This window comes from Sebastes umbrosus, chromosome 8 (genome assembly GCF_015220745.1).
Source record: "Sebastes umbrosus isolate fSebUmb1 chromosome 8, fSebUmb1.pri, whole genome shotgun sequence".
Classification (NCBI taxonomy): Eukaryota; Metazoa; Chordata; class Actinopteri; order Perciformes; family Sebastidae; genus Sebastes; species Sebastes umbrosus.
In genome coordinates this window covers 390735-406362 of record NC_051276.1, presented here as the reverse complement: position 1 = coordinate 406362, position 15628 = coordinate 390735, and the positions used below count along the sequence as shown (strand labels likewise).

Sequence of the window (15628 nt, the reverse complement as noted above, 5' to 3'; positions counted from 1 at the left end):
ATTACTTCTGGTAAGTCTGAATTTCTCTCCTGCGTATTACAACATCCACAAATCTTCTGTTTCATACATTTAGACCCCCTCAGAGAGGAGTAATTACAATAATTACTTCTCTAAACAGCTGCATAAAAAGCAGTTTTTCTTTCCAGCACCACTGCTCCACAATAAATTGTAGCTCATAAATTTTGTCCAGTTGAAATAAACACATACTCTTGCAGTTAATAGTGCCCTCACACCACTGTTTTCTCCTGAGTTTCTAATCCTACTAGGTTAACAGACAGGACGTTCATTCCCTCACTGTGTTGATCCTGTAAATAAGTGTTGCTCTACACAAACAGACGTCTGACTGTTGGAGATATTATATTACTGAGGACCATCTAAAAGCTTGAATCAAAGTAAATACAATTGTAATCCAAACACATCAAATTACATTAACCTCTAATGCCCGGTTCAGACTACACGATGTCAGCCCGACACGGCCGTCATAGGGTGTCAACTCGGATCGGGAACGATAAATGAGTGTCGTGTGCGAGAATCGATCGTTTTATCTCGTGTAGTGTGTCATAGTACACAACAACCGACGCCGTGTCTGGGACGCCTCACGACGTCTGGGACGCCTCACGACGTCTGGGACGTCTTGGACGCCACACGACGTCTGGGACGCCTCACGACGTCTCACGACGTCTGGGACGCCTCACGACGTCTGGGACGCCTCACGACGTCCCGACAGAAGGTCTAGCATGTTTTATTTATTTTTTTTTTGCTTTCCAAGACATTCCGTCATGGCCATGAATTTGACCGGCTGAGCACGGATGCACACAGCTGTAAACAGACGCACATGGCTACTTATTCTGCAGAATGATGTCATCGGACTGTTACCGGACCTCGCCGTAGGATATTCAATCTAGGTTGTGTCGTAGTAAAAAACACCACCGTCGTTGCGTCTTTGCGCATGGAGCATCCCGTTGCGCGCTCGCTTTCTCTTCTCCCTGTGAATTATATTTGTACTGTTTTCCCCTGGAGCCTCGTGGGCCCCTTTACATGGTCGGGCCCCTTTACATGGTCAGGCCCCTTTACTTGGTCGGGCCCGGGGGCTTGAGCCCGTATATTAAGACGGCGGTGCCGGGAGAGTGTGTGTGTCGGACGTGTAGTCTGTCATGTGTCGCGGTCGAGTCACGACAAGAATGAATGGCTCTCAATCGTCTAATCTGACATAGTGACCTTCGTAACCATCAGAAATATTCTGTAGTCTGATCCTGGCATTAAGGACCTTCGGTTTTCTATCCCCCCAAAAGGGGCGTGGCCTTGACGTTTTGCGTTGTACCCATATGTACCGGTCTGGTCTATGGCGAGAACCCATCGGCAATCTGTCTGACGATGAATATCTGGGCCAAGACTTACTGTTCCGTACGCCCGTTTACAGTCCGATCAGCGATTTTAGACGCAAGACTGGATTTGGACGTCTACGACCGGACCGTTCACTGGTAGCCAGTTTACCAGATCATTTTAAGATAATAAAATGTAAATCATCAGATGATAGTCGGTGGGCTCCCAGATTGTATTCTGGCCAAAGCGTGCTTTGCTCTCCACCAGTACTGTTTACCTGCACTCAACCAGAGCCTGATTTAAAACGCTTCATTGTGACTAAAACACGGCGCCATAGTTGCTGAATTCACCCACATTGACCCAGTTTAAAAGTAAATGAATTCAAGCTGCAGATTGTTTTCAGTTTTCTCAACAGAAACCTTAAACTTCCACATAAGGGATAATGTACAGCGAGCTGGTCATTGTTGTGAAAGAATCCCTGACAGAGCGATGCTGCACCCCGGACGCGAAGAGGACGGGTCTCTCATCGCCTTGAAGGGGATTCTTTCACAACAATGACCCGCTAGCTGTACATTATCCTGCTCATTACACGGCTACTTACTGAAGAAATCAATAATGACACAAAAACAGTACTCCAGAGTCCGACATCAGAGCTGCGCCCATAGCAACGGTCTGTTATACATAGCAACAGTCTGTTATACGTAGCAACGGTCTGTTATACGTAGCAACGGACTGTTATACATAGTAACGGTCTGATATACGTAGCAACGGTCTGTTATACGTAGCAACGGTCTGATATACGTAGCAACGGTCTGTTATACGTAGCAACGGTCTGATATACGTAGCAACGGTCTGTTATATGTAGCAACGGTCTGTTATACGTAGTATCGGTCTGCTATGCGTAGCAACGGTCTGATATACGTAGCAACGGTCTGTTATACATAGCAACGGTCTGATATACGTAGCAACGGTCTGATATACGTAGCAACAGTCTGCTATACGTAGCAACGGTCTGTTATATGTAGCAACGGTCTGATATACGTAGCAATGGTCTGTTATACATAGCAACGGTCTGTTATACAGAAATTACAGAATGCAGAACGCCATGATTGACCAATCAGAATCGAGTATTCAACACAGACGTGTAATAAACGCCGTTATGGCTCATGTATCAGAATTTTAACCTTTAACTGATTGGATGTTTCTGGGAGTTGTAGTTCACCTCTCACCAGATGATTCTAACCTAGTACAGCAGTTCCAGTGATTCAACCCGCCACCTATAAAAGTGCTCTAATTAACCGTGTCTATGGAGAAAAAACCCATTCTGGGACCAAATGAATTGATAATTGAGTGAATCAATAAAGACTTGAGGCATTGAAAGGACTTGCATTGTGTCCCTGCAGCTGCTGGGCATCATCCTGAGCTGCGTCTTCTGGAACCTGCTGGTGGACATGAGCGAGTCGGCCGACATGGTGGACTTCAAGCTGAAGAAGGCGGAGGTCGAGTACAGCGAGCTGGACCTGGCCGGCGCCGGCTGGTGTATGTGTCTGCCGAGGGACGGCGGCTACCTGCCCGTCCCCGCCGCCGAGCCCGATCTGGACCCCATCGACGTTCACCTGCAGAAGCTGAAGAAGCAGGCGCCTCGCACACACTCACAGCTCCGAGAGCTGCAGCAGTCCATGTCGGCCACCGGGCTGGACGAGGTGGACGTCGGCCGCAAGCAGAAAAGGGAACACTGATCGGTCGTTTTGCCCTTCCTTGCCTTTTGGGTTTTTGCCTTTTTTTCTGTCATTGTAATAATTTTTTGGAGTCGTGTTGCACTACGTAATGGTTGAACATGTAATGGATCAGCTGAAGGGATCAGAACTACCTTGGCACTTTGTGGATGAATTTGTTTACTACAACAATAGATGGAACAACATTGGCTTTTAAAAATACATTTCTTTTGTATTGTTTGTGGCGGTTGAAATTCAAAGATTTATGGCATTATATCACATTTTGTTAAATTGTTTTAGCCTTTGAAACTGAGCTGTGTCTCATGTGCTAAAGCTTACCTCAGGCTGAAGACAGCCCAGTAGTCAGAGGACAGTTCTATTCGGTGTGTTAATTAACGGTAGCTTGAAAAGATGTTTTTCAGTGTTGGAGAAATAGGAATAGCAAAGTATGTCTTGCTTGTAGCGTCTGTGACGGATGTGTACAGTTTGTGTATTATTTCTTTTTATCATGATTTCTATTTGATTTTGTGCAATCAGTGTACATTGTAAGACTGGTAGTTGTGGAATAACATGGGATGCATGTTTTGTACTGTATATAAAGTAAGTTAAAAAAAAAAAAAAAACAAGAAAAAGTCAGTTTACATGTCAGGCTCTCATCGGGGGGGCTTCAGTCTATTCCATTTTTAAACTAAACTTTTTATTCCATCTTTTAATGGAACAACTAAAGGGATTGTCCAGACTCCAGATCGGTGAAGAGGGACTCTACGATGGTTTTTGTATCTGAGTTATGCACTGTTTTGAGCTTCCCCCTAGCTCCTGCCTTGTATCAGCACTAATGTTCTTGTCAATAAAGCTGAATTTGTCTACTGATTTTTGTGCTGAGTTGTTCTGCATAGAAACATTATGAAGATGTCACAGACATTTCATCTGAAACATGTTTCAGCCTCCTCATTCAGAGGATTATCTGTCACTCTGTAGCTCACACCTAACTTAAAGGTGCCCTGTGGAGTTTGAACTGAAGTCATATGTACATTTAACATGTCGTGTGCGTTGTTGAGCTCTAACAAATGTGTTGAATGGAACATTTGCAATGCTGATTTTAAATCTAGCACGTCTTGGTGCGTAGATCGGTGAAATAGTGTGAAACCAGGAGTGTGTACGGCATCACACACACATGGAAGTTTAAAACGGGGTCATACACTCCTAGAAAAGCAGCTCCACAGTGGTGACCTCCGCTAGAGGTCAGAAACGTTCCACTTCCTGCCAGCAGCAGAGGAAACCTCCTCTAGTGGTCACGTCTTTCCAGATCAGACCGATCACTAGAACAGGATGATTGTTATATCCACATTTCTTTTCTGTATTTCTCATGCAGATCAGCATCTAATTGACATTTGTATATTTATTACATGAATATAATGAAACAGACACTATTTACTGAATTTGATCAAACTACTGTCCTGTATATAAAATCTAGTTTACTGTAGTTCAGATTATAAAACAGTATTGTGTTGATAACATCAGCCGTGGTTAAATAGGAAACTGACTTGATTACTATGAGTGAATTATTTAAACAGCATTTCTGCCACAGTGAATCTGTCCTTTGTTTTTTAATCACTGTGAGAAAAAATACCACCAGGAACAATATAATAATAATATCATAATATAACAGTACATTGTTTTATCTTTAAATTAGTTTTACAGAAATGTTTTAACACAACAAAAAACTGACACAAATCATAGAACTCCCCAAAACAGCGACCCCAGAGGTCAACTGACTGCTGTCACACTTTAAAGGTCAACAAGAAACACAACACAATATGACAACGATCACAAGAACTCCAGTAGCCTAACAGGCAGGGAAACTGGGATCCAAGGAGCCCACTGACCTGGGGCGATCAGGGTCTACTGAAGGAGGCTGGGACACGGGTCTGGGGCGAAGGGGTACAACACATGCGCAGTGTAACTGGAGCTGCAGTCGTGCATTGCTATCGGCTCAATTTCGACGAGACCAGACCAGGATTTACTGCGCATGTGTTGTACCCCAAAGAGATGACGCGTTGAAGATCCTGACCAGCCTCCTTCAGCAGGCCTGAAGATCCTGACCCAGCCTCCTTCAGCAGGCCTGAAGATCCTGACCAGCCTCCTTCAGCAGGCCTCGGGGGCATTCAGGAAGCCAAGAGCACCGCTCGATACGGCTGAAGCAGGTGGGTTATCACATCTGGTAATGCTTGGGGGCTCAGACCCCCTCCTACAGGGCGTACTGCCAGGATCTGATCCAGGATCTGATCCAGGATCTGATCCTGCCAGGATCTGATCCTGCCAGGATTTGATCCAGGATCTTGCCCAGCCAGGATCTAATCCAGCCAGGATCTGATCCAGGATCTGATACAGGATCTGGTCCAGCTTTGGACTGAACTGTTAAAGGTTCTACATTTTGGGAGTTAAGCCTTCTTGCAGAGAGTGAGATGAAGACTGATAGTTTTTCTTGTCCAGGACCAGTTGCCAGGCAACCAGTGGAGACTCTGTGGCCGCGGTCGTATAGTCCTCTGTCCTTTCCTAACCACTTGTCCTTGACCTCCATGGATATGAGGACAAGACGGTGCTCAGAGTGTCCCACTGCACCCCCACTACGCTACGTAGCGATGTGACGGCGGATGTTATTGATGTGGGTCTGTCGTGGTGCTGCCACAAGGAACAATCAAACCAGATATGACATGTTAATCAGTGAGTTTTAGAGAAGTCATGTCTAACTATCCCCCTGTCTCTATGTGTTCATCAGTCCACTCATCAGGAGTCCCACGGTGTAGAACCCAGCACTACAGGAACAGCTTTGGTCCAGCTGCAGTTGTGCATTTAAATAAGTCCTTATGGAAAGTTGATTCTATTGTCGTTTTATTGTCTTCTGTCCTGATTTCACTGGTTTCTTATATTGTTCTTGTGGCCTTCTTTCTGCTGGGTCCTGATCCCAGTAAGCCTTTTCAGAACTCTCTGTCATGTTTCTGGTGTGTCTGTCTTTTGTCTCTGCTCTACTGCTTCATTTATCGTCAATACGGATGCCATCCTCCATTTTTGCTGCAAAACAAATCTACCTACGGGTACAGATAGAGTCACTTGAACCTGAACCTGAACCTGAACCTGAACCTGAAAGAAAGGGAATAAACCTATTTCCCAAAATGTTAAACTTTTCCTTTGAGTCCGTGTTTTCACTAAATCTAAATGTCTTCATGACGGAGGAAGAGTCGCTCAGCTCAGCTAAAAGCACCGTGTAGCCTGTTGGCGGAGTGAGAAACATGTCGATCTTTTAGGACTGAAATTTGCATCTCCAAATGAGTTCATTTTAAAAACAAACAGCCGCGTTAATTTGATTCACAAACAGCTCCCAGCTCTCTCTCCTCCTGCAGGTCATCTGTCCTCATTCACTCTTCACCTCTCTTCCTCTCTCATCATAGTGATCAGGAGACGGCAGGTGGAATAATTATGACAAGGAGAGGAATTACGTCAGCCGTAAACACACACACACACACACACACATACACACACACACACAGAAACACTCAGCGCAGGATGTGCGCACATCCAAACAAGCCGTGATTATGATAATATGGACACGAACTGTTGCTAGGATCTGGAGGGAAAACACAGCGTTATCCGTCAGGAACAGGCTCACTATCAGAATATCCAGCTCAGATAATATACAATGATTCCTGGAAATCAGCTGAAATGATGCCGTCAGTAGCAAACAGCAGAATATACTGACTGCCTGTCAACAACCTGCAGCCTGATGGAGGAAAACAACACAACTACAGACACATTCTATCAGTTTAGTTTGATCATTACAACACTCTCAGTATCAGTGCTGAAGGACCATGACAATGACAAGTATTCATATTTACTTAAAGGTACTATACAGGTGCAGCTCCAAAAATTAGAATATCGTAAAAAAGTTCAATATTTTTCGTCAGTTATTTAAGAAAGGGAAAATGTAATATATTATAGACACATTACACATAAACTAAAATGTTTCAAGCATTTTTTCATTTTAATTTAGATAATTACAGCCTACAGCTCAAAAAAGAAAGAAAAAGGGTATCTCAAAATATTAGAATATTTCATAAGATCAATCAAAAAAAGGATTTACAATACAGAAATGTCCAACTTCTGTAAAGTATGTGCATTTATACGCTCAATACTTGGTATTGAGCGTATAAATGCACAAATTACTGCATCATTGCGGCGTAGCATGGAGGCGATCAGCCTGTGGCACTTTTGAGGTGTTATTGAAGCCCAGGTTGCTTTGATAGCGGTCTTCAGCTCATCTGTATTGTTGGGTTGGATGTTTCTCATCTTCCTCTTGACCTGAACCCCATAGATTCTCTATGGGATCCAGATCAGGCGAGTTGGCTGGCCAATCAAGCAGAGTAATATCATGGTCAGCAAACCAGTTAGTAGTAGTTTTGGCCCTGTGGGCAGGTGCTAAGTCCTGCTGGAGTAGGAAATCGGCTTCTCCATAAAGCTTGTCAGCAGATTTGTGAAATATTTCATCCTCTTATCAACATGGGAGTGGACACATATGCTGCTTTATGCAAATGTATGTATATATTTATTATTGGAAATCAATGAACAACACAAAACGATGAAAGATATTGTCATTTAGCATTTAGCATAAAAAATATGCTCCAATCATAACATGGCAAACTGCAGCCCAACAGGCAACAACAGCTGTCAGTGTGTCAGTGTGCTGACTTGACTATGACTTGCCCCAAACTGCATGTGATTATCATAAAGTGGGCATGTCTGTAAAGGGGAGACTCGTGGGTACCCATAGAACCCATTCACTAATCAGGAGGTCAGAGGTCAAGGGACCCCTTTGGAAATGCCCATGCCAGTTTTTCCTCACCAACAGTTAGCCTAAGTTTGGAGCGTTATTTAACCTCCTTCCTAGCTTTAAAACTGAGCCTCAAAATTTAAAAATCACAAGTTGCATTAAAGAAATTAGTGGCATTAAAACCAATTTGACAGCCCTACTATTTATATGTTAAGCTGTGATGGTCTATTCAACCTCGTCATACCTTTATTAATTATTATTTTAAGTTATTGAAAAAGTAATTTAATGTTTAACTCTGTCTAAAATGTTTAAAGCAATCATAAGAATATTGAGTTTAGTTCAAATTCTGAACTTAAACCACATCTTTGATCAAAAAAATTACGAGGTCGCTGTCACAGAACATGCACATTTCAGGCTTTATTATAACAAAAAGTATGAGATTTTATGTAAGTATTTTTCTATTTGCAATTATTGAATCAGTGTGAGGGGCATCTGATTAATAGAAACATGTTGATGTCATTCTAAATACATTTTATAATCATATTCAGGCAGCTTCCATAGTGTCCATAAAGGGGTTGAGGATTAATAGTGCCCATAACATAAAATAATGACCAATAATAATAATAGGGAGCTGATGCCTGAAATGGAAAATGTGTTTTTTTCTGAAAGTTAAATATGACCTCAATGTTGTGGGCTGAAAAGTAAAACATACATCATACCGGTTTCGTGGAATGACTCATAAAGTGGGAGGACATGGAAATACTCCAGTAAAGTAACAGTACCTCAAAGCTGTGCTTACAGTACTTGAGTAAATGTACTTAGTTACTTTCCACCACTGCTAGAAACAGTGCAGTAGCTCTGACTGGCTGCCAGGGGTCAGACTGTGTAAGGGGAGACACTGAGGGACTCTCATTGAGTCTGCTGTGGCTCAGAGGGTAGAGCAGGATGTCCACCAATCGGAAGGTCGGTGGTTTGATCCCCGGCTGCTCACATGTCGATGTGTTCTTGAGCAAGACACTTAACCCTAAATTGCTCCTGGTGTGTGAATGAGCATTTAGATTAGATCCTGATGGGCAAAGTTGGCGCCTTAGCAGCCTCTGCTATCAGTGTGTGTGTGTGAATGGGTGAATGCTCACGTTCACGCGCAGTGGTCGGAAGACTAGAAAAGCACTATATAAAATGCAAGACCAAGTCCATCATTAGAGGCTTTTATGAGCTCTGATCTTTGTTCTGGTTTAAAGAACGTACTGATGTCTCTACCAGCAGTGTGGGAGGTAACTCAAGCTCTGTCTCATGTGTCATGTGTCACCCTCCGTTGAATCAGCTCCATCTGGCCTCAGTTCCAACGATCTGCGCTCCATTTGACACCGGACGCTCCCGGTGCTGCCGGGTTTTTCTATGTCTTACATAGTATAAACAGAATGATTACGAGGTTAATTTAGAAAACAACCAGCACAATAATGTATAGCCTAATGAAATCCACTGCAGTGGCTGCCCTACTGCATGTCCACAGCCATTATTATGTTAGCAGAGCAACATCAAAAGTTATGAAATTTTAAATTTTAAAAGGGGCTGTTTGTAAGAATCAGAAATTGGTTGTTACAGCGACACCTGTGGCCGTTAAGTCAACTAAAGTCAGTGTCCTGTTGCTTGCGCTCGCCCATATGCACGCGCTACGTGAATGTGAGCGAGCATCCATCCAAACAGTGAGGCGACACACGTCAGCTAAAAGCACAATATCACTCTATATTTCAGCTGCTTGGCAGTAATGTTAGCTGACCAGACGAAGGTCCCTCCATGAATCAATGCTGATCCTAGTGTTGGCTTTTCCCGCCTCAGCCTCCCGACCGCGGCTGGAGGGAACGGGGGAGACACCGGAGTTTTGGTCGGAGACGATAACGTTTCTCTCTGCGGAGCCCCGTCACTTCACAAGACACGGGAAACCTCTGTTGGTCTGGAGGAGCTGCAGCAGTTATTTCTGCACAAACGTCCACTGAACATTCACTAGATATTCCCAGAGCTAAACTAACTCTTCTGCAGTGTGGAGTGAGCAGCATGCACGTGAGGTGGAGCGAGCTGTGAGTGAAGGCAAGCAGGCAGAGGAGCAGAGTACAGCAGAGACTCCGGTCCTTGGAGACCAAAGCTACGGTCTCCTCCGCATCCTCCGACCGCGGCCAACACTGTTTAACAGACGGGCTTCACTAGATACAACCAAGAGGTTTTGGTGCTTCACTGTAGTTTGTGTTGGAGTTTTGTCTGAACAGCGTAGCCACACACGAGCGTGCATGGGACACCGACCCGGATTGATTTATACGTGTAAGAAGTTACAAACAGTCCCTTTACAGAAGCTTCTCCCTCAGGTACCAGGGCTACAGATTATTATCCTGCCTGGTTACACATCACGTCTCATCCTCCTACTTAACCTCTTTATAGTTTCATCTCTCTTTACAGTCCCTCTCCATTAGGTTTGAACAGACAACCTTTAATGGTCTCTCTCTGGTGTTCTCAGCTCTGTGAGTCGGCTCAGTGTGACAGAAGCAGAGAGATTATCGTCTGAGTAACTTTCTATTGATTTATTGTGAAGAGATGGGAGCTTTTCAGTGTCCCCTCTCACATCCAGACTCTGTCTTCTGGGTTTGGACTTATTTTGTTATGAAGTGCTGTAATTTACTTTCTGCTTGATGTAGTTATTTCCAGCCAACATGGCTCCCCCTTGAGCAAGGCATTCACCAACACCAGCATGTGTGGATCTCTGTAGTAAGAGTATTCTAAATTTAATTGACCTCTTAATCTCCAGGTGAGATACATTCAGTGTTTTTAATGGATGTGTTTGTGGATCAGTCTCCACCTGATGTGATGGCCAATGGTTTGTTCTGGTCCCTGAACCCAACCCTGCAACCTCATGCCTCTTCTCCATTGGCTCAGCCAGAGGTCACAGCACCAACTCCTGCCAATCATTACCATACATGTCAACTACCTGGGACAGATCGTGCTCCCCCTGGCAACAACAAGAAGGACCACCCATACCAACGCTGGACAGCACCCAAACCTTCATCAGGTAGCCGGGAGTAGGGCAATAGGGGCTACAACCTCTCAGGTACCTGTGCCTATTGTCTCTGCTATTTTTAGGCCTGGGCAGTAAGTGTAAATCAGCGGGTCGACTATTTAAAACCCAGAGGTAGCTTGTGGTAAGGTGCATTTTTGGTTCCCCTAATAGTGTCTGCAGTATTTGAAGGCGCCCCTTACCTGACTCCTCCTCCACCGACCCACTAATCAGACCAGGCTATATAAGGCACCCTGAGCCGGGTAGGTCCTCTTGTTTCTGCTTGGCATGCTGTTGTAGAGTCGGTGTTCCACCATTCAAAACTGGAGATTGTCTTTTAAAGCATGAGTTTAGTGAGATCTAATCTTTTTGGTTTTAGCTGTTACTGTGTGACACTTCCCTTACCCTGGCCCACGGTTCCACTCCTTCTAGTAGTGATGTCCCGTGGTGGTGAGTAGTAGTAGTTTGGCCGGCTGTGGCTCAGAGGGTAGAGCAGGTTGTCCGCCAATCGGTAGGTCGGTGGTTCGATCCCCGGCTGCTCTGGGTCACATGTCGATGTGTCCTTGAGCAAGACACTTAACCCCAAATTGTGGATGAGTATTTAGATTAGATCCTGATGGGCAAAATTGGCACCTTAGCAGCCTCTGCCATCAGTGTATGAATGTATGTGTGAATGGGTGAATACTGATATGTAGTGTAGAACGCTTTGAGTGGTCGGAAGACTAGAAAAGCACTATATAAATGCAAGTCCATTTACCATTTGGTGACACCCCGTGGTGGTGGTGAGTATTGATGCCCCATGGTGGTTGTGAGTAGTGATGCCCCGTGGTGGTGAGTAGTGAGGCCCTTTGGTGGTGAGTAGTGATGCCCCCGTGGTGGTGAGTAGTGACGCCACGTGGTGGTGGTGAGTAGTGATGCCCCGTGGTGGTGAGTAGTGATGCCCCGTGGTGGTGAGTAGTGATGCCCCATCGTGGTGGTGAGTAGTGACGCCACGTGGTGGTGGTGAGTAGTGATGCCCCGTGGTGGTGAGTAGTGAGTACCTTTGGTGGTGAGTAGTGATGCCCCGTGGTGGTGAGTAGTGATGCCCCCGTGGTGGTGAGTAGTGATGCCCCATCGTGGTGGTGAGTAGTGATGCCCCGTGGTGGTGAGTAGTGATGCCCCGGGGTATTGAGCAGTGATGCCCCGTGGTGGTGAGTAGTGATGCCCCGGGGTATTGAGCAGTGATGCCCCGTGGTGGTGAGCAGTGATGCCCCGTGGTGGTGAGCAGTGATGCTCCGTGGTGGTGAGTAGTGATGCCCTGGGGTAGTGATGTCCCGTGGTGGTGAGTAGTGATGCCCCGTGGTGGTGGTGAGCAGTGATGCCCCGTGGTGGTGAGTAGTGATGCCCCGGGGTAGTGATGTCCCGTGGTGGTGAGTAGTGATGCCCCGTGGTGGTGAGCAGTGATGCCCCGTGGTGGTGAGTAGTGATGCCCCGTGGTGGTGAGCAGTGATGCTCCGTGGTGGTGATGCCAAGATATTACAGACAACAGGAGATTACAGACAACAGGAGATTACAGACAACAGGGGATTACAGACATCAGGAGATTAAAGACAACAGGAGATTACAGACAACAGGAGGTTAAAGACAACAGGAGATTAAAGACACCAGGAGATTAAAGACAACAGGAGATTACAGACAACAGGAGATTACAGACAACAGGAGATTACAGACAACAGGAGATTAATGACAACTGGAGGTCACAGACAAGAGGAGATTACAGACAACAGGAGATAACAAACAACAGGAGATTACAGGCAACAGGAGATAACAGACAACAAGAGATTACAGACAACAGGAGATTACAGACAACAGGAAATCACAGACAACAGGAGATTACAGACAACAGGAGATTAAAGACAACAGGAGATTAAAGACAACAGGACATTACTGACAACAGGACATTAATGACAACAGGAGATTAATGACAACTGGAGATTACAGACAACAGGAGATAACAGACAACAGGAGATTACAGGCAACAGGAGATAACAGACAACAAGAGATTACAGACAACAGGAGATTACAGGCAACAGGAGATAACAGACAACAGGAGATAACAGACAACAAGAGATTACAGGCAATAGGAGATAACAGACAACAAGAGATTACAGACAACAGGAGATTACAGGCAACAGGAGATAACAGACAACAGGAGATTACAGACAACAGGAGATTAAAGACAACAGGAGATTAATGACAATTGGAGATTACAGACAACAGGAGATTAAAGACAACAGGAGATTACAGGCAACAGGATATTACAGACAACAGGAGATAACAGACAACAGGAGATTAAAGACAACAGGAGATTAATGACAATTGGAGATTACAGACAGCTGGAGATTAAAGACAACAGGAGATTAAAGACAACAGGAGATTAATGACAACAGGAGATTACAGACAACAGGAGATTAATGACAACAGGAGATTACAGACAACAGGAGATTAAAGACAACAGGAGATTACAGACAACAGGAGATTAAAGACAACAGGAGATTACAGGCAACAGGATATTACAGACAACAGGAGATAACAGACAACAGGAGATAACAGACAACAAGAGATTAATGACAACTGGAGATTACAGGCAACAGGATATTACAGACAACAGGAGATTACAGACAACAGGAGATTACAGACAACAGGAGATTAAAGACAACAGGAGATTACAGACAACAGGAGATTAATGACAACTGGAGATCACAGACAACAGGAGATTAAAGACAACAGGAGATTACAGACAACAGGAGATTAAAGACAACAGGAGATTACAGGCAACAGGATATTACAGACAACAGGAGATAACAGACAACAGGAGATAACAGACAACAGGAGATTACAGACAACAGGAGATTAAAGACAACAGGAGATTAAAGACAACAGGACATTACTGACAACAGGACATTAATGACAACAGGAGATTAATGACAACTGGAGATTACAGACAACAGGAGATAACAGACAACAGGAGATTACAGACAACAGGAGATAACAGACAACAGGAGATTACAGGCAACAGGAGATAACAGACAACAAGAGATTACAGACAACAGGAGATTACAGGCAACAGGAGATAACAGACAACAGGAGATAACAGACAACAAGAGATTACAGGCAACAGGAGATAACAGACAACAAGAGATTACAGACAACAGGAGATTACAGGCAACAGGAGATAACAGACAACAGGAGATTACAGACAACAGGAGATTAAAGACAACAGGAGATTAATGACAATTGGAGATTACAGACAACAGGAGATTAAAGACAACAGGAGATTACAGACAACAGGAGATTACAGACAACAGGAGATTAATGACAACTGGAGATCACAGACAACAGGAGATTACAGACAACAGGAGATTAAAGACAACAGGAGATTACAGACAACAGGATATTACAGACAACAGGAGATTACAGGCAACAGGATATTACAGACAACAGGAGATTACAGACAACAGGAGATTACAGACAACAGGAGATTAAAGACAACAGGAGATTACAGACAACAGGAGATTAAAGACAACAGGAGATTACAGGCAACAGGATATTACAGACAACAGGAGATAACAGACAACAGGAGATTAAAGACAACAGGAGATTAATGACAACTGGAGATTACAGACAGCTGGAGATTAAAGACAACAGGAGATTAAAGACAACAGGAGATTAATGACAACAGGAGATTACAGACAACAGGAGATTAATGACAACAGGAGATTACAGACAACAGGAGATTAAAGACAACAGTAGATTACAGACAACAGGAGATTAAAGACAACAGGAGATTACAGGCAACAGGATATTACAGACAACAGGAGATAACAGACAACAGGAGATAACAGACAACAAGAGATTAATGACAACTGGAGATAACAGACAACAAGAGATTAATGACAACTGGAGATTACAGGCAACAGGATATTACAGACAACAGGAGATTACAGACAACAGGAGATTACAGACAACAGGAGATTAAAGACAACAGGAGATTACAGACAACAGGAGATTAATGACAACTGGAGATCACAGACAATAGGAGATTAAAGACAACAGGAGATTACAGACAACAGGAGATTAAAGACAACAGGAGATTACAGGCAACAGGATATTACAGACAACAGGAGATAACAGACAACAGGAGATAACAGACAACAAGAGATTTCAGGCAACAGGAGATTACAGGCAACAGGAATTTGGAGAGATAATTTAATTTAATATCTGGTGCAGGCAGAACTGAAACTCTCACAACAAAATCAAGGATCCAACAAAGACTGAAGTGAAAACCAGGACTTCTGGTGCCTTCAAACTGGTGAGCTGGTGTTTATAACATGGGAAGTCATGTACATGATATGCTTGGTGTTCAAATGGTTAAATTGTGAAGCAACGACAATATTAACGTTACTGTCCGCATCTAGAAGCCACAGAGGTTAACAATTTAGCAAGCTAGCAAGTGGGTAACATAATGCAGTAAATGCAAAGGTATAATGACAGAGGAGGAAGATGAGGCCATTGGGAATATCAACATTTTCCTCAGACATTTTATAAAATTACCAAGAAAATCAATATACGATTAAAGTTACAATATATTCACTTATTATGCACCAAAAAATGAACTTCCACGGTCTGAGGAAGCTGATTTAGAGCAGGTGTGTAGATGGACAAAGGAGGAAATACACAGAA

The 15628-nt window shown here is 44.0% G+C and overlaps 1 protein-coding gene across 2 annotated transcripts in view; it reads left to right on the top strand.

Annotated features, from left to right (window-relative positions):
• The window catches only part of zgc:110329 (uncharacterized protein LOC550500 homolog), a 42431-nt gene extending 38523 nt beyond the window's left edge, over nt 1-3908 (top strand). For both annotated transcript variants that reach the window (XM_037778338.1, XM_037778339.1), the window contains exon 8: nt 2727-3908. In XM_037778338.1, coding sequence (XP_037634266.1) covers nt 2727-3062 — 336 coding nt within the window. In that variant the 3' untranslated portion in view covers nt 3063-3908. The remainder of the gene's footprint in view (nt 1-2726) is intronic.
• Nucleotides 3909-15628: the final 11720 nt, after the last annotated feature.